Source organism: Myxocyprinus asiaticus, chromosome 11 (assembly GCF_019703515.2).
Source record: "Myxocyprinus asiaticus isolate MX2 ecotype Aquarium Trade chromosome 11, UBuf_Myxa_2, whole genome shotgun sequence".
NCBI classification, from domain to species: Eukaryota; Metazoa; Chordata; class Actinopteri; order Cypriniformes; family Catostomidae; genus Myxocyprinus; species Myxocyprinus asiaticus.
In genome coordinates, this window is record NC_059354.1 from 26009151 (window position 1) to 26034553 (window position 25403).

A 25403-nucleotide genomic window follows, 5' to 3' on the forward strand; every position below is an offset into this window, starting at 1 on the left:
ACGCGCATGAACCGAACAAGGAGCAAAGCTGTTTTGTGTATTACATACATTATCAATGGAACCTCTAAACTAGGGATGTGCACGGTTACCATTTTTAACATTCGGTTAATCGCGATGTTTCACGAATGGTTAATCAGAGTCAGGACACGGGAATAAAGAATATTTATTGCAATTGAATTTCCTCAACGCAGCACGACACAGTTGTTTCGTGATGCATTTATAAAAATGTATGTTCTTTTTAACTTCACTTTGTGTCTAAAAATGTGGCGATCTTGTGCGATACGCTTAAAGAAAAAACAGTGAGATTCAGCGCAACAGTCAAAGACGCCCATCCAGCGTGTGTTAAGAGTATATAGAAAAAAAGCACAGATGCACAGAATTTTTTTTTTTTTTTGAACAGCCCCTAACTCACCCTGTACTTGAAAACTGACCCAAAACCCATCAGTTAGTCAGAACTCATCGAGTTCGGGTCGGGTTGAAGACCTCTGTTGCACGTGTTGAACAACCATATACAGTGCATCCGGAAAGTATTCACAGCGCTTCACTTTTTCCACATTTTGTTATGTTTCAGCCTTATTCCAAAATGAATTCCAAAATGGATGAAAAACATCCCCACAGCATGATGCTGCCACCACCATGCTTCACTGTAGGGATGGTATTGGCCAGGTGATGAGCAGTGCCTGGTTTCCTGCAGACATGATGCTTGCCATTCAGGCCAAAGATTTCAATCTTTGTTTCATCAGACCAGAGAATTTTGTTTCTCATGGTCTGAGAGTCCTTCAGGTGCCTTTTGGCAAACCCCAGGCGGGCTGTCATGTGCCTTTTACTGAGGAGTGGCTTCCATCTGGCCACTCTACCATACAGGCCTGATTGGTGGAGCGCTGCAGAGATGGTTGTTCTTCTGGAAGGTTCTCCTCTCTCCACAGAGAAACACTGGAGCTCTGTCAGAGTGACCATCGGGTTCTTGGTCACCTCCCTGAGTAAGGCCCTTCTCCCCCGATCGCTCAGTTTGGCCGGGCGGCCAGCTCTAGGAAGAGTCCTGGTGGTTCCAAACTTCTTCCATTTATGGATGATGGAGGCCACTGTGCTCATTAGGACCTTCAGTGCTGCCTGGGACCTTCAATGAATTTTTCTGTACCCTTCCCCAGATCTGTGCCTCGATACAATCCTGTCTCGGAGGTCTACAGACAATTCCTTGGACTTCATGGCTTGGTTTGTGCTCTGACATGCACTGTTACCTGTGGGACCTTATATAGACAGGTGTGTGCCTTTCCAAATCATGTCCAATCAACTGAATTTACCACAGATGGACTCCAATCAAGTTGTAGAAACATCTCAAGGATGATCAGTGGAAACAGGATGCACCTGAGCTCAATTTTGAGTGTTATGGCAAAGGCTGTGAATACTTATGTACATGTGATTTTTTTTTTCTTTTTTTTTTTCCGTTTTTTATTTTTAATAAATTTGCAAAGATTTCAAACAAACTTCTTTCACGTTGTCATTATGGGGTATTGTTTGTAGAATTTTGAGGAAAATAATGAATTTAATCCATTTTGGAATAAGGCTGTAGCATAACAAAATGTGGAAAAAGTGAAGCGCTGTGAATACTTTCTAGATGCACTGTAGTAGGGCTGCACGATAATGGTGAAAATGAGAATCACGTTTATTTTGCTCAGTGTTAATCACAATTATAAATCAGGATTATTCTGTTATTTGAAAACTTTTTTTTTATTATTACAGGGATGCACAATTTGAACAAAAAAATAAATAAATGCTGTTGCCACTTAGGTCTTGATTCTAAAAGAACAAAAAACATAAAATTACATTAAACAGTAGCTCTCATGTTAAACAAGTTGTTAGAACTGCAAACTAATAAATGATTCCTTTTGACCAAAATTAAGGCATGTTTTGCCCTTTTTTGTTTTGCTGCTAACAGAAACAGTTACTCTGTAGGGTGATTACACTTGCATCCTCTTTTAAGATCCATTCTTTAAATTATTATTCTTTTTAATTATAATTATTTACATTGTTATTATATCCCCATACCCTAGAGTAATATATAGGCTATTAGTAATATATTTATGTAATAATTGAGTGCGCAGAATTGCTGTACAGTCTCAAGTGTCTTATTTTGAAGGAAGCCTAATTATTTTATCAAGCCATTTATTTTGAATAAAGACAGTGTTGTTTCTGTGTGTTACCAGTAGAGGTGACAGTGTGGCGTTTTGTGCTCCTTACATACATGGAGAAATGCTCTCGTCTCCTCGCTCCACACAACCCCGGTGCCATGGGGTTACTTTAGATTTGTTTACACACTTGTTATGGCCAATCATATTTGGAATTAGGCAAATGTGCAACTGAGGTAAATGCGTAGCGCTTTAAAATAACTCAGACAGTGCACGTTAGCGACGTGCATGAAATGAACTCAGAGCACAGGTGTTCTGTTTAAAACATACATTATCAAAGCACGAGATGGAATTAATTTAATGTGCATCGACCACAGAATGGCGTATCATCATCATCATCCTCGTTCGCCACACATATGAGACTTGTAAACATCTGTGGTGTGGTTCTGTATTTCAGCGCTTGCTTGAAAGAGAAACAGCGATTGGTCAGTAGCAAACTTCTGAAGAGATTGTGATTGGTCAGTTGAGGTGAAAACGGACTAGATTTGGTCTGTCATCTGTAGACATAGCCTATAATGAAAATTAACAACAATTTGCAACTTTACCTGGCTGATAACATCTGTTTGCTAGCTCACAAATATCGCAGACGATTATGCTTAATTAACCGTGAGAGGCAGAAATCGTGATCATGATTAAAATACGATTAATTGTGCAGACCTACCGAATAGTGATTATGATATTCGAATAGTGGCTAATCGAGTGACTAACAGAATGTCGACTATCTATGCACATCCCTATTGTAAACATCTGCGGTTTTGTATTTCAGCACGTGCTCGAAAGTGAAATGGTGATTGGTCAGTGACGAACTTCTGAAGAGAGAGTGATTGGTCAGGTGAGGTGAAAATGGACTATGAAAGAGCTTGTGATTTGGTCTGTCATCTGTAGACATAGCCAATAAGGAAAATGAACAACAATTTCCAACTTTAACTGCCTGATCATTTCTGTTTGTTAGCTCACTATCACAGACAGTTATAACCGTGAGATGCAGAAATCATGATTGCCATTAAAATACGATAATTTGTGCAGCCCGCATCTCAATAGCATTCTGAGATTATATTCTTCTCACCACAATTGTACAGAGCGGTTATCTGAGTTACCGAAGACTTTGTTCAAACCAGTCTGGCCATTCTCTGTTGACCTCTCTCATCAACAAGGCTGGTCATGCTGAGCTTAGCTGGTCAGGGTGGTCTTAGTTGGTCAGGCTGGTCTTGGCTGTTCAGCCTCGCCAAGCTGGTTTAAGATGGGTGGCTAGCTGGTCTCCCAGCCTGACCAGTTAAAAAGTGTTCAGACCCCCTCTGAAACTAGCTAACTGGCCAGTCTTGCTAGGCAGGGCGACCAGCTAAAACCAGCCAACCAACTTAGGCTGGTTTTAGCTATTTTCAGCAGGGACAGCAGAGGTCTGCAGCATTTTTGACTTGTGACATTTTTATTTTTCCTTTTAATCCCTGTGCCAAACCTCCTCCAATAAGAAAGAAAAGGACAGACAGATAGATAGATAGACAGACAGACAGACAGACAGACAGGAAAGAAAAACAGACAGACCCTTTCCATGCAGAATAAAACAACTTTTATAACGTTACTAAAATGAGTCTTCATCTCATGCGAGTGATTGATTTTATACATATATTTCAAAATTACGGTTCATTTCATTGAGTAAAAATTTGTAATGAGGAAAACAATGACTTAATGTATGACTTGAATTATGTTGATTTCAGAGTCACCATCTTGTGTGTGTGGAACGTTAAGGACCCTGTATGCCAGCTTGATAATCTCAGCGGTAACTATTTATTTACACCAGGCAAGTAAGCTATTGTTCTCAAAGCAAAAAGCAACTAATAATAATAATAAAAAAAAAAACTGTAGGCCGTCATCCGTTCAACCACACAGTGTGACCAATGCAAAGCAGATACGTTTACTCACATGACCCTCCACTGCAGCGCTGCTAAACCTGATGTGTGTCGTGCATTGAGGGTTTGTCTGGGCTGCGCTCTTCTACTGACTAGCACTGTTTAGTCACTTCAAGATTTGGCATGCATCTGCGAAGGACTTCAACATGTGGATAGACTAGAAATCATACTCCTCTTTCTCGCTGTCGCTCACGTGCGAGTGATTATTACTAATGCCTTGGTGGATCAAGTAATAATTTGCAGACCCCCTGTTGAAGACCCTTGATTTAATTTGTTTCTTTTTAAGAGGACTCAAGTGTGAAAACCCTTTCTAGAACAGTATTTCTGGTCAGCAGCTTTGGTCAAAAGGAATCATGTTTTTTTTTATTTATTTATTTTTTTTTTTATGTTCATCGTATTGCTGTTCAAATCGCAATCGCATTATTTTTCAAAATAATCGCAATTAGATTTTTTTTGTCCAAGTCATTCAGCCCTACCCTATACTATAACATGATGCAAAAGTAAATATAATTAATAAAATCTTGAATATTAAAAATGTTATTAAATGGGGAAAATGAATTAAAAATAACCAAAACTGTCATATTATGTTTAATCACACCCATCAGTTTTCAGTTCAACTTCAGTTTTGACACTAAGCCTCGTTCTTTGTAGGGGTGTCGATCCTAATATAGAGAATATTTTGTGTAAACCTACTTGTTTTTGAGGCCTATTAAAAAAAAAACATTCATTATAAAAATTTATATTTTTCTGTTTGATTATCAATTAACCAACCTATATTTGTCAGCAAAAACTAGGAAACAGCTGTGGTATTACCAAGAGGATAGTTCAGTGAACAGTGACAGTGAACAAAAAGCTTACATTTACTGTATTTTCCATAATATGTCACTTTTTCTTTTGTATCATCTGAAAGGTCCTGCGACTTATAGTCCGATACAACTTGTATACATAATTTATATGTAAACGATGTCGGCCGTTAAAATGTATGCACACCAAAACATATATTCTTACACTCAAACAGATGAAAAAACTGATGGTAAAAGTGGCCATTTCAAAAGATTTTGCCTTTACAAGGTACTTTATGCAACCAGTTTAAATATTCTGTCCCAGCATAACATTATTATTCTAACAAACTGTAGACCACTGTCAAGAGTTTCACAAGTGACTCCTCACTCCTCACAAGTGACGTTTCATTACACTTGTTGTAAAAACATTGTCAGGTAGGGGTGGGTGATATACTGGTATACATGATAAACCGGTAGAAATTTGGCAACCGGTTTACATTTAGGATTATCGTCTGTATCGCACGCAAAATCGCCACTGCGTGTCAAAAAATTTGCACCTCATTCTATTCACGTTACTTGTATGCGGTACACATTCTGTCATTGAAATGGCGGAGGAAGGCAGAGCGGCTTCAGTTGAGACTGAGAGAATTGAAACAGGGTTTTTCAGGTAGGCTACTGACAATTTTTTCGGCAACGCCCAAGCAAAAATTCGGGCCGCTGAAGCAAATTCAGTGACATTCATCTCGCATTCTAATTAAACAAGCTTCTCATCTGACACATGCAGCTGTGTTTAATGTGATTGTCACATGTGCTATGTCTGAAGCATGAAAGTGAACGAGTCCAGGCTTCACCTTTGTGCTCCACAGACAGGAGAGCTTAAAGCGTGATCACGCTACTCAGTCCGGTTTTTCTCTATCACGGCACAAAGTTCAAAACTGGCGTGACCCTTTTGAATTCTACTGAGTTTTGAGTTTGTTACCTTTAAAGTGCTATGGAGGAAGTAAAACATCTCAAACTGCGAGAGAGCCCAAAATTCTAACCAACACTGCAGAGGAAAACCGCAAATGTGTCATGCACCAACAATTATGTGTCATCTGTCATACAGATTTCTACACATCATCACCCTTAAGAAATTCAGTTCGCATGATGTTAGATTTAGGAAACAAACCACACATGTTTGCATTCAGATATTCAAATATTATCTACAGTGATAACTTGAATAATTTAGAGCCAAATGAAGTGTTCATATAAATAATTTAGAAATGAAGTTTTTATACATAATAATACTAGTCAACATCAGACGGAAATGTGGTATAATGTGAAATTTACCATTATGGTATGGTTGATTTAAAACCAAATGTATTTTATTTTTTATTTGTTTATTTTTTTACTCTATCAAGTTCCAAATAAAGATATAATTATATGAGGAAGTTGTTTTCATTTATAAAGTACTTAATTAAATGACTATTCAAAAATAGGCATTACAGTATGGTAATATATAATATATAAACCAATTTTTATTAAAAAATATTTTTTTTTTTGTAAAAATTAACTATATTGTGATATACTGTATATCTTTATTGTGATGTAAAATGATTCACATCGTGATATAAGAATTTGGTCATATCACTCACCCCTATAGTCAGGGAACTGGATAATTATTGCACAGCAAAGAGGGTAATGTCAGAAATATCTACATAGACAGTCGCTAACATTAATGAATGAATAGAATACAACAGTCATACTGTTTTACTCGCAGACTTAAAGCTGTTTATTTGTATACAAAATTACAAATCATAGAGATGCAAATTTTCTGAGGTAATCTTCACATTGGAGCGCGTCTGTTGTGTTGAGCAAAGGGAAGTCGGGTCTCGGGTGGCTCCTCTCAGGTCCTAGTGCCTGCTGTATGTAATCTCCGTCAGTGCCACTTATACAGATGTGACATATCTGTGTTTTTCTTCTCTAAACAATGCTGTTTTGACTAGGTGCGACTTTATTTTGGAAAATACGGTAACTTGCGACAGAGCTCCTGAAAAAAGGTTAGGCTAAGTGATCGGATCGGTATTAGCCGATCAGATGACAAGAAATTCAATAAACATATCGGCTGTAAAAATCTTGACTGGAGCATCCCTAATAATTGTATTAATAATTAATAAATAATAACATTTCATTGTATGGTGTTTTTATGAATTGTTTTCTATTGATAGAGCCCCTCTGAATTTCACATGCTTTTTCTCGTTGTACATTATCACATATGTTTCCAACAGAAACAGTTCTAGTCCTGTAGTTTTGTCTCATGATATTTCTGCACACCAGCACATGACTATGCTGGTTTTAAGATTTTTTTTGTTTTTTTTGTTAATTTTTTTTATAAAATGATCAGCTATTTTTGAATGTCATATAAGCAACAAAGAGCGTATTGAGCCAGCACAGTGAGGCAGGATTATCTTTAAATGGGCTGCGCTCCTACCCCATCATATCTCCTGAAGGGTTCAGAGGTCACTCCACTCTCATGTTTATAAACACTGTGTTGTCGAGAGGAAGGACCATAATTATAATATGTTTTGACCACCTTCACGCCTTCAATTTCACACACTTTAGAACGCTGAAGGAGCGCAAGGCTGTTGTAAGTAATGCTCACTGAATTATTTTTGACTAAAGAACCATGTGGATATAACAGATTATTTTGTATTAAATGAACAGATTATTTTTAGTACTTCAAATGCACTAGATTTACACTTAACCAAATAACCAAAATGTTTTTTAATATTAAAATATATAAAATAGCATTTTTATTTTAATATTTGGAAACAATATTTGCTCTAACAAATATTTTAACATGCATTATAGCCCACAAGTGTGATCTTTATGTACTTTCAACCTTGCATTGACCTCCAACTGTTTGGCTTGTGATTTCTTCCAATAGGGAAGTTGAGTTTAATAAATGATTATCTTATGGCAGTATAACACAATTCAGTACATACCATGTTTCCGTAACATCCTCACTAAAAAATGGCTTCAGCTGCCATTGCGTGTTCTTTAAAATTCAGTCCAGCACAATTGATTGGCTAACAGCTGCTAAAAAAGGGGTTTAATGTTGTTCTTTTTATGTGCTTTGACGCTGTCTGCCCAAATGCATTTTATATTTTTGTTTTGATTTGCCAAGCTTGCCAGTGAGTTTAGAAAGATTTGCACTCATGAATTTAGCACACAGTATTTGTTCACACCCAGATATATTTCATAACCATGTTTCTTATTTGTGGCTCTCATATATTTGCATGCAGTTCTTAAAAAATGAAATCTTCTCATGCTGAGGTCTCTTGACTCCGTTTCATTTAGTATATGAGTGACAACACTTTCACCTCTAGGCTCACAGTAGCTGCTGTAGGGGGACCATTAAAGCTCTTCTGCGCTCTTTTAGCTCTTTTGTGATCTATTAGCCCCTTTTTTGACATTTCCTTACAGTAAGAAGGCTCTTGAGATAAAAAAAAAACAAACAAAAAACATTAATCAGATAAAAGGGATTTATTATCTTGGCTTTGTCTGTAGAAGAGCTGTTTATTTAGAGTTCCCATGATCATGAAATATCTGTTATTATCAGGGAATTTTTAAATTGTGTTTCCAGGATTGGAAAAGTCATGGAAATTAATAATCCTTAAGTCAAAAAATATATGTCTATAGTGAATACACAGTGTTCTAGTTGTGCATAATCTAAAATATTTCACTAGCTTAATTTTGCTCTTGTGTAGAGCTTATGCAGCATAAAACTTGATTGCAAGCCATAGTGATGTTTTGTGAGAAAATTGTTCTTTTGAGTCAGTTATTTTTAATGAATCAGTTAAACTAGTTAAGAAATTGTCTGAACGACTTGCTAGCAAATTAGTCTGAATCAAAATCCTTATCCAGTAGTCACTGAAACGGTCATGGATCGGTATGGAACGGCACGGTTCCGCAATGATAACAGTTCGGCCCAATGGTTGAAAAGCGGCTATGAAAATCCATTAGTCAAAAAGTATGGGAAGCCTGATTGAGTTCTTTGATTTCTGTTTCTTCATAGGGTTTTCCAAGCAAGGAGACAATGAGAGTTCACACACATACCAGATTCTGCTTTCTATGCATGCTGACCCTCCTATTCCATCAGTGCAGTCACTGTCATGAAGGAGGGGACCACCATCACCACAGGCACAGCCATGGTGACCATGAACATGTTAACAGTGACCTGCAGATTTCAGAGTCGTCCTGTGAAGGTTTGTCAGACCGGTTGGTGCACGGCAACCTTGGCGAGCCTGCAGAGGAGCAAAATTACTACATTCAGCAGTTGTTCTGTAGGTATGGCAAGAAGGACCGTCTGGATTTTAAAGGCTTTGAGAGTCTGCTGCTGAGTTTAGGGCTTGGCGAGGTGAAGGTTGTGGGACTGGAGCATGAAGATCTGGGACACGATCATGTGGCCCACTTAGATATTTTGGAAGTTCAGGAAGGCCTGCACTCTCATTCCGCCAGTCATCTTCATCCTCATCTTAAGCCCCATAACACTCACCGACACTCCCACCATGAGGAAGAAGAAAACACCCCTGCTGGGGAGCTACCCTGTATTACCAGACGTGGCACTGGAGATGGGAGCACCACTGACAGTGGATCAGAAAACCAACAGCATGATCATGAGAAAGATGGTGATCATGAACACGGACACATCCACAAACATGACATAGACAGTCCTCAGACTCAAGATCATGACCATGACCATGGTCATGATCACACACACTCACACACACACAGTCACGAACAGAACAGTAATGTGACAAAGCAACTGAACCATGACCATCATTACCAAAAGATTAGTGAACATACACATGAAAATAATGACCTTAGTGAAGACCATACGCATGACCAAAACCACAGTGAACATGGGGACAACACCCACCATCATCATGATCACCATCATCACAAGCACCCCCATCCTCATCTCCAGCACAGTCCAGACAATGTGGACCACACCACGGTAACACCACAGCTAACACCCAGACCGAAAGTTGCAGCTCATAAATTCCAGCTTTCCACACCAACTGATCTACCCACCACACAACCCAGAGGAAACAGGAGAACATCGAAAGGCAGAAGCCAGCGGAACCGAAGCAAGACCACCAACACGGTTACTCAAACTGACGGCTCATCTGAGCCTGAGAACAGCGGAGACGACCATGAGCACACCAGCCAGAATCACAGCTCCGGTCAGCTGCAGAGGGGGAGAAGAGAGGTGCCAGGAGAGATCATGAATCCTACTGTAAAATCACATGTATATAGTGTGCTTCACCAACATGAGGAGGTACATCTTGATGTTTGTCCTAAAATGTGGTAGTTAATAAATGGTAAGGTATTCATTTATTGGTAATTATTTGTGGTATACAGTGCATCCGGAAAGTATTCACAGCGCTTCACTTTTTCCACATTTTGTTATGTTACAGCCTTATTCCAGAATGGATTAAATTCATTATTTTCCTCAAAATTCTACAAACAATACCCCATAATGACAATGTGAAAGAAGTTTGTTTGAAATCTTTGCAAATTTATTAAAAATAAAAAACAAAAAATTCACATGTACATAAGTATTCACAGCCTTTGCTCAATACTTTGTTGAAGCACCTTTGGCACCAATTACAGCCTCAAGTCTTTTTGAGTATGATGCTACAAGCTTGGCACACCTATTTTTGGGCAGTTTCTCCCATTCTTCTTTGCAGGACTTCTCAAGCTCCATCAGGTTGTATGGGGAGCGTCAGTGCACAGCCATTTTCAGATCTCTCCAGAGATGTTCAATTGGGTTCAAGTCTGGGCTCTGGCTGGGCCACACAAGGACATTCACAGAATTGTCCCGTAGCCACTCCTTTGTTGTCTTGGCTGTGTGCTTAGGGTCGTTGTCCTGTTGGAAGATGAACCTTCGCCCCAGTCTGAGGTCCAGAGCGCTCTGGAGCAGGTTTTCATCAAGGATGTCTCTGTACATTGCTGCATTCATCTTTCCCTCGAGCTTGACTAGTCTCCCAGTTCCTGCCGCTGAAAAACATCCCCACAGCATGATGCTGCCACCACCATGCTTCACTGTAGGGATGGTATTGGCCAGTGGATAAGCGGTGCCTAGTTTCCTCCAGACATGACGCTTGCCATTCAGGCCAAAGAGTTCAATCTTTGTTTCATCAGACCACAGAATTTTGTTTCTCATGATCTGAGAGTCCTTCAGGCGCCTTTTGGCAAACTCCAGGCGGGCTGTCATGTGCCTTTTACTGAGGAGTGGCTTCCGTCTGGCCACTCTACCATACAGGCCTGATTGGTGGAGTGCTGCAGAGATGGTTGTTCTCCTCTCTCCACAGAGAAACACTGGAGCTCGGGTTCTTGGTCACCTCCCTGACTAAGGCCCTTCTCCCCCGATCGCTCAGTTTGGCCGGGCGGCCAGCTCTAGGAAGAGTCCTGGTGATTCCAAACTTCTTCCATGTACGGATGATGGAGGCCACTGTGCTTATTGGGACCTTCAGTGCTGCAGAAATTTTTCTGTACCCTTCCCCAGATCTGTGCCTCGATACAATCCTGTCTCGGAGGTCTACAGACAATTCCTTGGACTTCATGGCTTGGTTTGTGCTCTGACATGCGCTGTTAACTGTGGGAACTTATATAGACAGGTGTGTGCCTTTCCAAATCATGTCCAATCAACTGAATTTACCACAGGTGGACTCCAATCAAGTTGTAGAAACATCTCAAGGATGATCATTGGAAACAGGATGCACCTGAGCTCAATTTTGAGTGTCATGTCAAAGGCTTTGAATACTTATGTACATGTGATTTTATTTATTTATTTATTTTTATTTTTTATTTTTAATAAATTTGCAAAGATTTCAAACAAACTTCTTTCACGTTGTCATTATGGGGTATAGTTTGTAGAATTTTGAGGAAAATAATGAATTTAATCAATTTTGGAATAAGGCTGTAATGTAACAAAATGTGGAAAAAGTGAAGTGCTGTGAATACTTTCCGGATGCACTGTAATTATTTGTTTGAAATCGTTTTTCTTAGTTGTTGTTAGTTTCTTAGTTGTTCTATTAGGGATGGGTCAGGATGATCAATTAGCTGTCCAAAAATCTTGTCTAATAGTGGGGTCAAATTGTGAGTTTGTCTTTTGTTGTTTTGTTTGTTTTTTACTTTGTAGTGGCCATCAAACCACTGACCTAGTAGCAAATTCACTGCCTTAAATTTTTTTTTTTTTTTTTTGTGAGGACTATTTTGACTATAGTTTTGGCAGTAAAAAGTCATCCTTTTGTCAGTTATCAGATTGAAGGGCTGTGGTTAGCATCAGTATATCTCTAAGAAATGCAACATGAACCATAATCAGCCTAATTTTAATTTAACACATAGTATTTTTACATGTGCCGTCTTAGACAAGATACAGTTTGTTTTTGTGTACTCAATCTGTCTGTCCAATTATACATGACCCAATGGGTAATTGAATATTTTAAGGAAAACGTCAAATAAGGTTTTTTCTCTGAAGTATGCATGCGTGCAACGGTGAGGTTTTGAAAATGTTTTGTTTTGCACATCCCAAGTTCTAATATTAGATATGTTATATATAGATTTATGATTTGTTTTGTAAAGGTTGATAAATTATTCAAGGACAAAGGCTTAGCAAAATTTACCTTTTTATATTTTTTCTCTCAGTGTCTGAATTTAACGCAGCTGTTGCACCAGTATGGACTGAGCTCAGAGTCTCTCATCTCTCCAGTGCAGTTTACATATTTATGTCCAGCACTGCTCTACCAGATAGACAGACGCTACTGCATCCTTCATTACCATCATGTCGAGGCTAATGCCCAAGATACAGCATCTTCAGGTACAAGTGATCCTGTGCTAATATATTCCTGTACCTATAAGGGTTGGGCATTTTCAAGTAATTCTGTAGTCATGTACTCTAACCCACACAAAAACGAGTACCTGATTACTCGTAAAATTAAAATGAATGTTAAAAAAAACACATTTGACACGAATGTGAAACTTATATTTTGTTTTATTCACATATGTTACCAAGAAAGGTTTAAATGTCAACAAACTACTTTTCTTTTGGGAAAAAAAATGTAATGGTCAATATGCATTCATAAATATGGAAAACAAAAAAGATTAAATAATAACTAAAAACATTTGCACTCACCCAGAGTTTACATAGAAACCAATACTGATGGCATCAGGGTAATGCACTGATATAAACTCTGATTATACATAAAGGCGATCACATTTTGATCATTTCACGTGTTATTATTCAGAAAAACAAGTGGTGAAAGTAGGCTTTTTTTATCAAATGTGCTCTGCATGCGTTCAGAGATTTAACACATACTGGTCTGATCAGCTTCCGAGTTCGCTTCGCATTTTCTTTCCACTAATAAAAGCTGATCCTCGTCTGATTGTTTCCTGACTCCAACAAGAACCGAATACAAAAAGAGTAGAATTCAATAAGAATCAACATTTTACAAGCATTGCCACACTTGTGTTAGTGTGTGAAAACATACATACATCAAAGACGGCATTATATAGGAGTTGCGTGACGCCGTGCGAGGAGTGGATGTGTGAACGGCGGGCTCTGCGCACTTTGCTCGTTTTATTACTATTTGTGTCATAAACCGGTGAGATTCGATACACCCTGATTCTTAACTGTTCTAGGAAGACGATATGTCAAAAAATTAAAAATCCTAGGGCTCTGGAGACAATAAAAGACACTTACCTGCTCAAGCTGATTCCCCGCATCGGCAGGCCAGAAGCCCCGGACTCAATTCGTACGGTGAACTGAAAGAAATCCGGTATGAATTGATGAACGTGTCGGCAATGCTGACGAAGTTCGTTGCAGACTTGGAGGATCTTGCTGTGATATGTCGATCGATCACTTCCATGGAGACGAAATTCTCTGAGTTGGTTACAAGATTGTCGGACGTCGAAAAACTGATCAGTTATCTGGAGTCATCGGAGAGGGAATTAGCTGCTAATCTGCTAGCGACCAAAGTAGATTTGGAACACGTTTAGGAAAAACTGGAGGATTTGGAGAATCGGAATTGATGAAACAACGTCCGAATTGTTGGATTCCTGAGCATGAGGAAGGCCGAGAAATGTTGAAATTCCTAGATGAGCTCTTCCCGAGACTGCTCAACATAGCTGGAAATTAAGTGAACTCACAGGGTCCCGGCTCGCAGATCCGCGGAGGGAGACAGGCCCCGATCAATTCTGGCCAAATTTCTGAGATCATCCGATAAAGATCTTATGTTACGCGGGGCGAGGAGTAAAGGAAAGCTTTCTTGGAAGAACCACAACGTTTTCTTGTTCCCAGACTTTGCGAATTCGACGAGTGAAATGTGATCGATTCAAGGAATGCAAGAAACTCTTACATCAATGGAAGGTCGCTTTTGCACTGATGTTCCTGGCCAAACTGAGAATAGATACTAAGGATGGCTGTAGAGAATTTACATGCCCACAGCAAGCACCGTCCTTCATAAAAACATTGGAGTGAGTAAGCCATTTGGTGATTTTCGTGTTGCCGCCTAGTGGACCGACTCATTGAACATTCACTCGAAGCGCCTTTTCGTTTCTTTTTGTGCTGGTTCCGCCTAGCGGCTGGAGTTTGTTTTGTGTAATATAATTTCTTCTGGACAGCTTGTGGATGAATTTGCTCATTTAGAGTGCTTATGCCCCCTGTTGGCTGAAGTTGGTTTTGTTGAATATTTCTTACAGGACATTGGAGTGAGTTTGACTGCCCGAAGAAGTGAACGGGCCGTTTTTTTTTTTTTTTTTTTTTTTTTGGGCTGGTTCCGCTAGCAGCTTGTTTTGTGGAGGAACACACCTTCGGGACAATTAAGTGGATGAATCTACATTAATTTGTTTTGTGTTTATTCCGCTTATTGGCTGGAGTTTGTTTTATAGATGATCCTGTGTTGTGTAATTCTGTTTTACACATTTTTGTACAGAAGTACTGGACTTGAGCAATCCGACGGCAAAGCTGTCGTGGGGGCTCTCGTAGGCGTAGATGGACTGTTTGAGTTTAGAGGGATGGACACTGGTTGGCGCTGTCGTGCATGGGGTAAATGTGCACATTTTTCTTTTTCTGTTTTATTTCGGGGGTTGATTGTTGCACTAATGTTGGAATGTGGTCTTTATATTTTTATTTTTGACACACAATCTATTTTTTTCTAATATGCCAAAATGTCATTGTTAACATGAGTGGATTGTCTCTCTCCACGTGGAATGGGTTGGGGCACCCCATAAAAAAAAGGAAGGTTATTTCTTTTCTTAAACGTAAGAAATATGATATAGTGTTTCTTCAAGAAATGCATCTTTCCCCACAGGAAGCTGAACAGTTTGGGAAGATATGGGGTGGACATGTTTTCTTTAGTGCTGGCTCAAGTAAGAGCAGGGGAGTCATTACATTGATAAGTAAACATTTATTATTATTATTTCATATATATATATATATATATATATATATATATATATATATATATATATATATAATATATTGGCCACAGGGGTGTTTGTTGGGGATCGAGAGGGGGGAAGTGAACAGTGGGGTTTAAGGGGGATAATGGTTAACTCTGTATATTAATGTTTTGCTTTATGTGTCATGTTTGAGGAGCAACCAATAAAAATGTTAATCTGAAAAAAACGCCATTATATCTTCTCATTCATCCACATCAACAACACGTGTCTGCAGACCGCAGCGCCTCCCAGTGGACTAAATTGTAACTGCGAGAGATTCAGAGAGAAAACAGTGTAATTCAGTGCTGCTCACGGTAGGGAAATGCGTAAAGGAAAATGAATGTGTGATATTCGAGTAGTGCTTTTAATACTTGAGTAGTTGGTGCAGAATGAGCACTCTATTACTCGATTATTCGTGCACATCCATAGTACTTATGAACAATATGCTCTCATCTTAAGAGAAAAAATAAATACTTTTATATATATCAAACTATATTCACTCATGTTGTTCTTGTAGCTCAGCTGGTAGAGCATAGTGTTTGCAATACAAAGGTTGTGGAGTCGATTACCAGGCAACACACATACTGATAAAATGGATACATAGAATGTACTGTAAGTCTCTTTGGATAAAAAACATTGACCAAAAAATATTGTCTATGGATCTCTCTATCGGTCTAATTTGCTATCTAATAAAGAAAGCAAACAGATGTGTACATTTAGACTTGTTGTTACAGTTACTGAACATTTGCTTTAGACATGGCGAATGCTGCAAATGTTGAGTGTTCAACTGCATTTTCAGTAAAGGACTTTTTTGGATTTAAATCTTTAAGTCTAGATGTAAGTGTTCCAATCTTACCCACTGCTGCTGTATGTATTTTTGCAGGGTGGATCTGGATGTGGGGTTTTGTGTCTATCACCATCATCAGTCTGCTGTCTCTACTGGGAGTGATTCTGGTGCCCATCCTTAACCAGTCCTGCTTCAAGTTTCTCTTGACCTTCCTGGTGGCTCTGGCTGTGGGCACCCTCAGCGGTGATGCTTTATTGCATCTACTGCCTCATGTGAGTTCATTCTTTAGGGACAAACATGGCAAACAAAGGACATTTTAATGTAAACTAGAGGTTGTGGGGCCTGCAGCTGGAATATGTTAGTGTGGTTTAGAGCATTTATCTATTGCAAAGATTCATACTACACCAAAGTATGTTACTGAAGTGGAGCGATTTCAGTCCCCACTCAAAAGAGTTCTGTAATCACTCCACTCCAACTCCTCACAAACTGATTAGAGAAACCCTGCTCAGTGTTCACTCCATAGCAGAACTAGCGACTAGTTACATAGTAATATTTTGAAAATATTTGTTTTTTAATATCACTAATGTCTGGCCACAAGATTTATTTAATAATAAACAATACCTGGATAAAGTTTCATGCTTTGGCACCTTCACATTAGCCCCTTAACCTTTTACAGTCACGATGGAGCGCTATTGGTTGAATACTTTAGAAAAGCGCTCTTTGCTACAGGCAAAATTGCACTGCTTCGCTGTTTTGCTTCCACTCTGCTCCACCTCTATACTTTGTACTACACAGACAAGCTTTTCAGTGCACATTTCTCATTTACTGTGTGAATGTTAAAGTTGGTTGCTACACCTTGCAGTCTCAGGGGGGCCATGATCACAGTCATGGAGGGCTCATGGAGGAAGAACATGAAGAGGATCTTCTGACAAAGTTTGATGGTGTTTGGAAAGGACTGACTGCACTAGCTGGAATCTACCTCCTCTTCATCATCGAGCATTGCATTGGCATGTTCAAACACTACAGTGACCAAAGGGTGAGAGACATCTCAACACTGTAAATACAGGAAAGCACAAAACATTATACAGTTATCAGGAAATGGCAAGAAAGTTGCTTGTACTTCCCACACGGATGTTCAGGACTAACAGAGCAGAGAACACAGCTCCAGGAGTGGTAGACTGAAATATATTCCATAATTGCTGCAGATGGAAGGGCTTTTGGTGGCAGTGCAGCAAAGCAAGCTTGGTTTTTCAGAGCTTAGTTCTTCTAAGCACTTTTTTCTGTTTATGCTCTCCACAGGGAGGACTCTGCCAGAAGAAGAAAAAAGGAGAACAGGCAAAGATCGGGAGTAAATTGTCAGACCACAAACTCAACAGGCGTTCAGATGCTGAGTGGCTCCATCTGAAACCTTTAACAGAGGGTGGGTTCTCCATTTCTTCATCAGATCTCCCAGCATGGTATATTTGTGTGTTAAGTTGCAAGCGTTGATTTCATGGAGCTTCTTTGGAGTTTTTGCTAATATACTGAACCCTTATTGAGGATACTGTGAGAATCAAAGCTGTATAAAAACCAAGCATATGTAATGCAGTCATTTTCAGAAGGTACCCACAGAAAATCTTGGAGCACCTGCAAATATCAGGCAATAAAAAAATAAAAAATAATAATAATTCTTCAAGACCATAAAAGTAATGGGAATTAATAAACTGTTAAAGTAGAGCTGTCAACATGTGGAGTCCAAAGAAGAACTTGACAATTGCGTTTATGATATACAGGTGCATCTCAATAAATTAGAATGTCGTGGAAAAGTTCATTTATTTCAGTAATTCAACTCAAATTGTGAAACTCGTGTATTAAATAAATTCAATGCACGCAGACTGAAGTAGTTTAAGTCTTTGGTTCTTTTAATTGTGATGATTTTGGCTCACATTTAACAAAAACCCACCAATTCACTATCTCAAAAAATTAGAATATGGTGACATGCCAATCAGTTAATCAACTCAAAACACCTGCAAAGGTCTCCTGAGCCTTCAAAATGGTCTCTCAGTTTGGTTCACTAGGCTACACAATCATGGGGAAGACTGCTGATCTGACAGTTGTCCAGAAGACAATCACTGACACCCTTCACAAGGAGGGTAAGCCACAAACATTCATTGCCAAAGAAGCTGGCTGTTCACAGAGTGCTGTATCCAAGCATGTTAACAGAAAGTTGAGTGGAAGGGAAAAGTGTGGAAGAAAAAGATGCACAACCAACCGAGAGAACCGCAGCCTTATGATTGTCAAGCAAAATCGATTCAAGAATTTGGGTGAACTTCACAAGGAATGGACTGAGGCTGGGGTCAAGGCATCAAGAGCCACCACACACAGACATGTCAAGGAATTTGGCTACAGTTGTCGTATTCCTCTTGTTAAGCCACTCCTGAACCACAGACAACGTCAGAGGCGTCTTACCTGGGCTAAGGAGAAGAAGAACTGGACTGTTGCCCAGTGGTCCAAAGTCCTCTTTTCAGATGAGAGCAAGTTTTGTATTTCATTTGGAAACCAAGGTCCTAGAGTCTGGAGGAAGGGTGGAGAAGCTCATAGCCCAAGTTGCTTGAAGTCCAGTGTTAAGTTTCCACAGTCTGTGATGATTTGGGGTGCAATGTCATCTGCTGGTGTTGGTCCATTGTGTTTTTTGAAAACCAAAGTCACTGCACCCATTTACCAAGACATTTTGGAGCACTTCATGCTTCCTTCTGCTGACCAGCTTTTTAAAGATGCTGATTTCATTTTCCAGCAGGATTTGGCACCTGCCCACACTGCCAAAAGCACCAAAAGTTGGTTAAATGACCATGGTGTTGGTGTGCTTGACTGGCCAGCAAACTCACCAGACCTGAACCCCATAGATAATCTATGGGGTATTGTCAAGAGGAAAATGAGAAACAAGAGACCAAAAAATGCAGATGAGCTGAAGTCCACTGTCAAAGAAACCTGGGCTTCCATACCACCTCAGCAGTGCCACAAACTGATCACCTCCATGCCACGCCGAATTGAGGCAGTAATTAAAGCAAAAGGAGCCCCTACCAAGTATTGAGTACATATACAGTAAATGAACATACTTTCCAGAAGGCCAACAATTCACTAAAAATGTTTTTTTATATTGGTCTTATGATGTATTCTAATTTTTTGAGATAGTGAATTGGTGGGTTTTTGTTAAATGTGAGCCAAAATCATCACAATTAAAAGAACCAAAGACTTAAACTACTTCAGTCTGTGTGCATTGAATTTATTTAATACACGAGTTTCACAATTTGAGTTGAATTACTGAAATAAATGAACTTTTCCACGACATTCTAATTTATTGAGATGCACCTGTAAATCATGAATGCGGTTTTACGATTGCTATAGCAAAGTGGATAGCCACAGTTTGCCTGCTGATTAATACTGTGGAGAATGTGAGTTCAGAAGATTTAATGTGCATTGCATTGAATACCCAACCTATAGGGACTAGTTCTTTCATTTAGTCAACCTCCCACTTAGACAATGGGAAACGTTTATTGTTACTTGAATTGGTGCTGTAGTGCATTTAAGTGCATCTTTATACTTTGGAAGGCTTTGTATAGATAATATTAATAAAGCATTATTGTTAGGGGTGCACCGATCGATTGGCCACTGATCGAAATCAGCCAATATTCGTCTTAAATTCGCGATCGGCCGATCATGCCTAGAATCAGGGCCGATCTTTTTTGCAGCACACAGGGAATCACACATACACTGCTACTCTAATGAATGAGCGCTTGCTCAGCCCTTGAAGCATGACAGAGTGGCCTTTGGAGGGTGAGTTGGTGGCAATTCTAAGCGTTCATAAATTTAAACTTTCAGAGATGATGTAATTCACATGAATTTGCCGTTTTGTTTTTAAAAATGTTTAAGAATTACACGTGTATTAATATTAAGTTGCCCATTTTCTAGAGTCATTACCGTTGTTATTCTGACTCGCTGCACAGTGAGCAGGAAGAGGATAAAGAGGCTGCTAATGTGTTTAAAAATTAATTAAACAACAAAGAAACATGCAAATACAAATCTGAGTACACGTGATGTAACGCGAGTCGTGACAATCAGACGTTGTGTGGTGCGATAGAGACTGTTTGAGTGATCTGATCATGAGTGCTTTTAGCGTTACTCTCTTTAACATGAGCGCTCTCTGTGTCAATCAAACATGCGTGCTCTCCAGGTGCTCTTAATATCTCATCATCAGTCACTCATCTCAGTGCTATTCTGTCAGGATCCCAATTTAAATCAGATTAATGTTGGTCACAATACCACTAATAACAGATGTAACCATTTAACCTTCAATAACGGCACCGCGTCTTCACGTATTTGCTTAATAATTAGTGATTTGTGTTACAGCAAGACACCAAAGACAGTAAATAAACCATAGATATTAATGATTTCTCACTGGAGCAGTTTTAGAGCTGCTTTCAATACAAATAATTGTTAGCAATTCACAATGTAATTTTGGTAACACTTAATAAAAAGGTTTCATTTCTTTAACATTAGTTAATGCATTAGGTATCGTGAACAAACAATGAACAATATATTTTTACAGTATTTATTAATCATAATGTTAGTTAATAAAAATAGAGTTGTTCATTGTTAGTTCATAGTGCATTAATGTGCATTAACAAATACAACTTTTGATTTAAAGAATGTTTTAGTATATGTTGTAACTAACATTAAGTTCATTAGTTCATGTTAACTACAATAATGTTGTTAAATAATGTTAACAATTGGAAACTTTTTGTAAAGTGTTACCATAATTTTACTTTGTGGGGCATAAACATATAACTGCAGCATATAACTTACAAAAGTGTGGCAAAGGGCACTTAAAGAAAAAATCGGTGTCGGCTGATCTTAGTGTTAAAAAATCGGAGATTGGTATAAGCCTCAAATTTCCTGATCGGTGCACCACTAGTTACATATTGTTTGGTTTTCTTTCCTAAAAAGGAAATAAATGCATTTTGACAGGAAAATAAGTATAAAGAGTCATATCTCAGCACTTTAAAAATCTGAGACTAACTATGAAAAATGATTTGATTTAGTCGCAATAAAAAAAAAAATATTGACCTTTTAGCACTAGTTAAGATTAAAACATGTCTACAATTAATATGTTTTTCTTATATCTGTTGATTTGGTGTTAATTCAATGTGATTAATTATATAAAACATAATGTGCTAAAAAAATAAGGCAATTAATCATGCACCCTGACTGTATGCAAATTCCATAAAAAACAAATGTTCCTACCAACAGAGAAAGTTAAGCTTGATTTACTACCTTCATTTTTTGCGACTTGCAGTCAGCAGGTAATAGTCTCCAACTCCAGCTATGCAGACAACATGCAGATGTAGAGGCAACAAACCGCCAGCTATTCAAAGACAGCTGGAAGATGCAGAGTGCAGGGGTTTGGAGAGATGTTTTTTTTTTTTTTTTAAGTTTAGTTTTAAAACTTCATTTTACTTGACACAGCATCCTAAAAATGTGCCATTTATAAAACATGCTGATAACCAGTGTAACGTGTAATTCATTTGATTAACGGAATAGTTCAACCAAAAATTTAAATTCTCATGATTTTCTCTCCCTCCTGGCATCCCAGATGTGTATGACTTTCTTCTACAGAACACAGATGAAGATTTTTTTAAAGAACATTTCAGCTGTGTAGGTTCTCACAATGGAAATGAATGGGTGCCAAAATGTGATATGCTTTAAAACTGTGAATCACAAAAAACAGAAGAAGAAGAAGAATGGGAAAGTGAAACTGAAGTGGGGATTGACTGAGCAGGGAGGAGAATTTATAGTTTAAAAAAAAGGACTTAAATATTTATCTATTTCTCACCCACACCTATCATATCGCTTCAGATGACATTGATTTAACCACTGGAGTAGTCTGGAGTACTTTTATGATGCCCTTATGTGGATTTTGGAGCTTCAAAATTGTGGCCCATTCACTTGAATTGTATGGACCTACAGAGCTGAGATATTCTTCTAAAAATCTTCATTTGTGTTCAGCAGATGAATGAAAGTCATAGATATCTGGGATGGCATGAGTGTGAGTAAATGATGAGAGAATTTTCATGTTTGGGTGAACTATTCCTTTAAAAATGAACCAATTTACAGCCCTAGTTTCTATATTTATGCACTGCTTTAAAATAATTAATCAACTTAATATTGCTCTTTGGTAGAGGGAAACTTATATCTGATACCACAGTTATGACTGATTTGTTAGGGAAACATTATTTTGAGTCAGATCTTGTCAAATGAATTGGTCAGATAGGTTTATAAAAAGCTCTGAATGATTTATTAGGGAATCCACAGGAATTTTAATGATTTTTAATGACCCAGTCATCACAAACTGCTGGAGTTTATGGAAAAGGAAATTGATTAGTCAAAAAGTGTAGGAACCAAACTCATTCCATTTCCCATTTTTATGCAGGAGAAGGTATGGCATATGAAGCTGGGCACAATGACACTCAGATAACAGAGCTGCAGCCTTTGGATTCGTCCAGCAATATGCCGCTGGCCATCTCTGATTCCGAACACCCCTACAAGGGGGCAGTAAAAACAGCAGAGGACAGTGGGCCAAAGGCCAAGACAAAAAAGCATGGACACGGACATGGGCATGGACACTCCCATCATGGGCACTGCCACTCTGACCAGGAGATGAAAGATGCAGGAATCGCCAGCATAGCATGGATGGTCATCATGGGAGATGGCATGCATAATTTTAGTGATGGACTCGCCATAGGTCAGTTTGTGTACAATGATCTGTAAAACCAGAACGAACTAGTTGGAGTAGTTTGTTTTACAGAAGGGATTCTGAAGTATAAACTGAGGAACTGTTTCTTGCTTTCAGGTGCTGCTTTTAGTGCTAATATTACAGGAGGCATCAGCACTTCAGTAGCTGTGTTCTGTCATGAACTACCCCATGAACTGGGTAAGTGGCAAAATCAATCGCAGAATGTAGAGACGTAAAATATTGGAATGTTTGTAGCAGATGCACTCTCTTTACCTCCAGGTATGCAGTATAAGTAAAAAAAAAACCCAGAAAAAGATATCAACATGTAATGCGCTTTCATAATGAAAGAGGTCAGGTCTAGCTTTAGGGTGACAGCAGCTTATCAGAGAAGACATTCAAGCCCTCTTGCTGTGCTGCAGTCGTTCTGTGAGCAGTGACATTTCATTGGCAGTGATGTGCCCTTTATCCATTATCGACATCTATTGACATAAATTCGGGAACTTCAAGGAGTACTCCAGCTGTCTGCCTACACTCTGCTTTAAAGGAATAGTTCACCCACTAATTTAAATTGTCAAATTTACAAGCCCTCATGATGATCCAAACCCAATTCACTTTTAAAATAGTATTTTATTACTATTTTTAATTTATTATTTTCTCTCTCTCTCTCTCTCTCTCTCTCTCTCTCTCTCTGTATATATATATATATATATATATATATATATATATATATATATATACATACACACACACACACACAACCGGTCAAAACTTTTGAAACGTTTGACTGAAAAATCTTTTGATCTGAAGGCGTATGCCTAAATGTTTGAAATTAGTTTTGTAGACAAAAATATAATTGTGCCACTATATTAATTTATTTCATTATAAAACTAAAATGTAATAAAAAATAAAAAAAACCTTTTTGAAATTAATGACTTGGACCAAATAATAAAGAAAAGCAGTCAATAAGTGCCCAACATAGATGGGAACTCCAATACTGTTTAAAAAGCATACCAGGGTGATACCTCAAGAAGTTGGTTGAGAAAATGTCAAGAGTACATGTCTGCAAATTCTAGGCAAAGGGTGAGTACTTTGAAGATGCTAAAATATAATAATACATTTTATTTTGTAGAGCACCTTTAAAAGCAGCTTCTCAAAGCTTTTTTTTTTTTCAATAACACAGTTTTTATTTATTTTGGATTTTGTTTAGTCACAACATAATTCCCATAGTTCCATTTATGTTATTCCATAGTTTTGATGACTTAAGTATTATTCTAAAATGTGAAGAAAAAAATTGTAATAAAGAATGAGTTTGTTTCAAAACTTTTGACCATGTGTGTGTGGGTGTGTGTGTGTGTGTGTTTGTGTGTGTGTTTATATTTATATATTTTATTTTTTTTAAACACGAGGAAACATTTTTGAAGAATGACGCTCTTTCTTATACAGTAAAAGTAAATGGTGACTGAGGTTGTCAGTCCCTAACATTCTGACTAACATCTGTTTTTGTGTTTCACGGAATACTTTAATTTAATTTAATTGTGTTTTCTCTTCCATTTGATGTTTATTAATTATTCTGTCTGCCATCCAGTGGGGTTGACAGGACTTGATTCTTCTAACGCTAATATTGTTTGATGAAGCATCTCTCTTCGTCTAAGAGTACAGACACCCCATGCTGTGTCTGGCAAAAGACAGAGCACCACCCTGCAGTGCTGTTAATTGCCTTAGACGACTGTTTTAATTGAGCCAGGTGGCACAGAGCAAAGGTTTGGACTGGAGCTTAGAAAGGACAGAAGCTCGAACAAACAGCTTCAGAATTGATGGATATGAAATCCTCTCTCAAATATATTCAGTAATTAGCAGGAAAGGATAGTAGAAGCAGGCTGAATAAAGAGTCTTTCCTGTTTTTCTGAAAGATTGAAGAAGACTGCCAGTTCTCACAGCAGTAATTAGTATTGGTAAACCTAATACTCTAGAGCAAAATCGAACGAATTCTTCCATATTGCGGAACTGTTCTTTATTGTTGTACATTAATAGTGAACATTTCGGTTTGCTTTTGTTTCTGTTCCAGGAGACTTTGCTGTTTTATTGAAGGCTGGAATGTCAGTGAAGCAAGCTATTGTGTACAACGTTCTCTCTGCTCTGATGGCCTATGCAGGCATGGTGATTGGTACAGCCGTGGGACAGTACACGTACAACGTCACCGGATGGATTTTCGCTGTTACCGCTGGCATGTTTCTTTATGTGGCATTAGTGGACATGGTAAGTGACGTGTTATAATGCTTCAGTTAACATAAAAGTCTCTCATTTAAGCTCAGCTTTGCTCAAGATGTGAGGTAATGCTGGACTGTATGTGTAGTTTTTGTAGCATTGTAACAATCTTTTCTTTGGTCTGCTACGCTATGCAGCAAAACCTTGATTTCATTCCAGACTGTTTGCTAATTGTTTATTAGTGAAAGAATGCCTTGTTATTCTCTTAACAAAAGTTCT

At 38.4% G+C, this 25403-nt stretch overlaps 1 protein-coding gene across 3 annotated transcripts in view; it reads left to right on the forward strand.

Moving 5' to 3' along the window:
• LOC127448380 (zinc transporter ZIP10-like) overlaps positions 1-25403 on the forward strand; it is a 43182-nt gene that overhangs the window by 14522 nt on the left and 3257 nt on the right. Inside the window, exons 2-11 of one of the 3 annotated variants that reach the window (XM_051710855.1) lie at positions 2953-3018; positions 3902-3984; positions 8933-10198; positions 12571-12742; positions 16247-16422; positions 17013-17186; positions 17450-17570; positions 22617-22928; positions 23037-23117; positions 24985-25175. In XM_051710855.1, coding sequence (XP_051566815.1) covers positions 8954-10198; positions 12571-12742; positions 16247-16422; positions 17013-17186; positions 17450-17570; positions 22617-22928; positions 23037-23117; positions 24985-25175 — 2472 coding nt within the window. In that variant the 5' untranslated portion in view covers positions 2953-3018; positions 3902-3984; positions 8933-8953. The remainder of the gene's footprint in view (positions 1-2952; positions 3019-3901; positions 3985-8932; positions 10199-12570; positions 12743-16246; positions 16423-17012; positions 17187-17449; positions 17571-22616; positions 22929-23036; positions 23118-24984; positions 25176-25403) is intronic. The other 2 variants (XM_051710857.1, XM_051710856.1) reach the window with 2 other exon arrangements.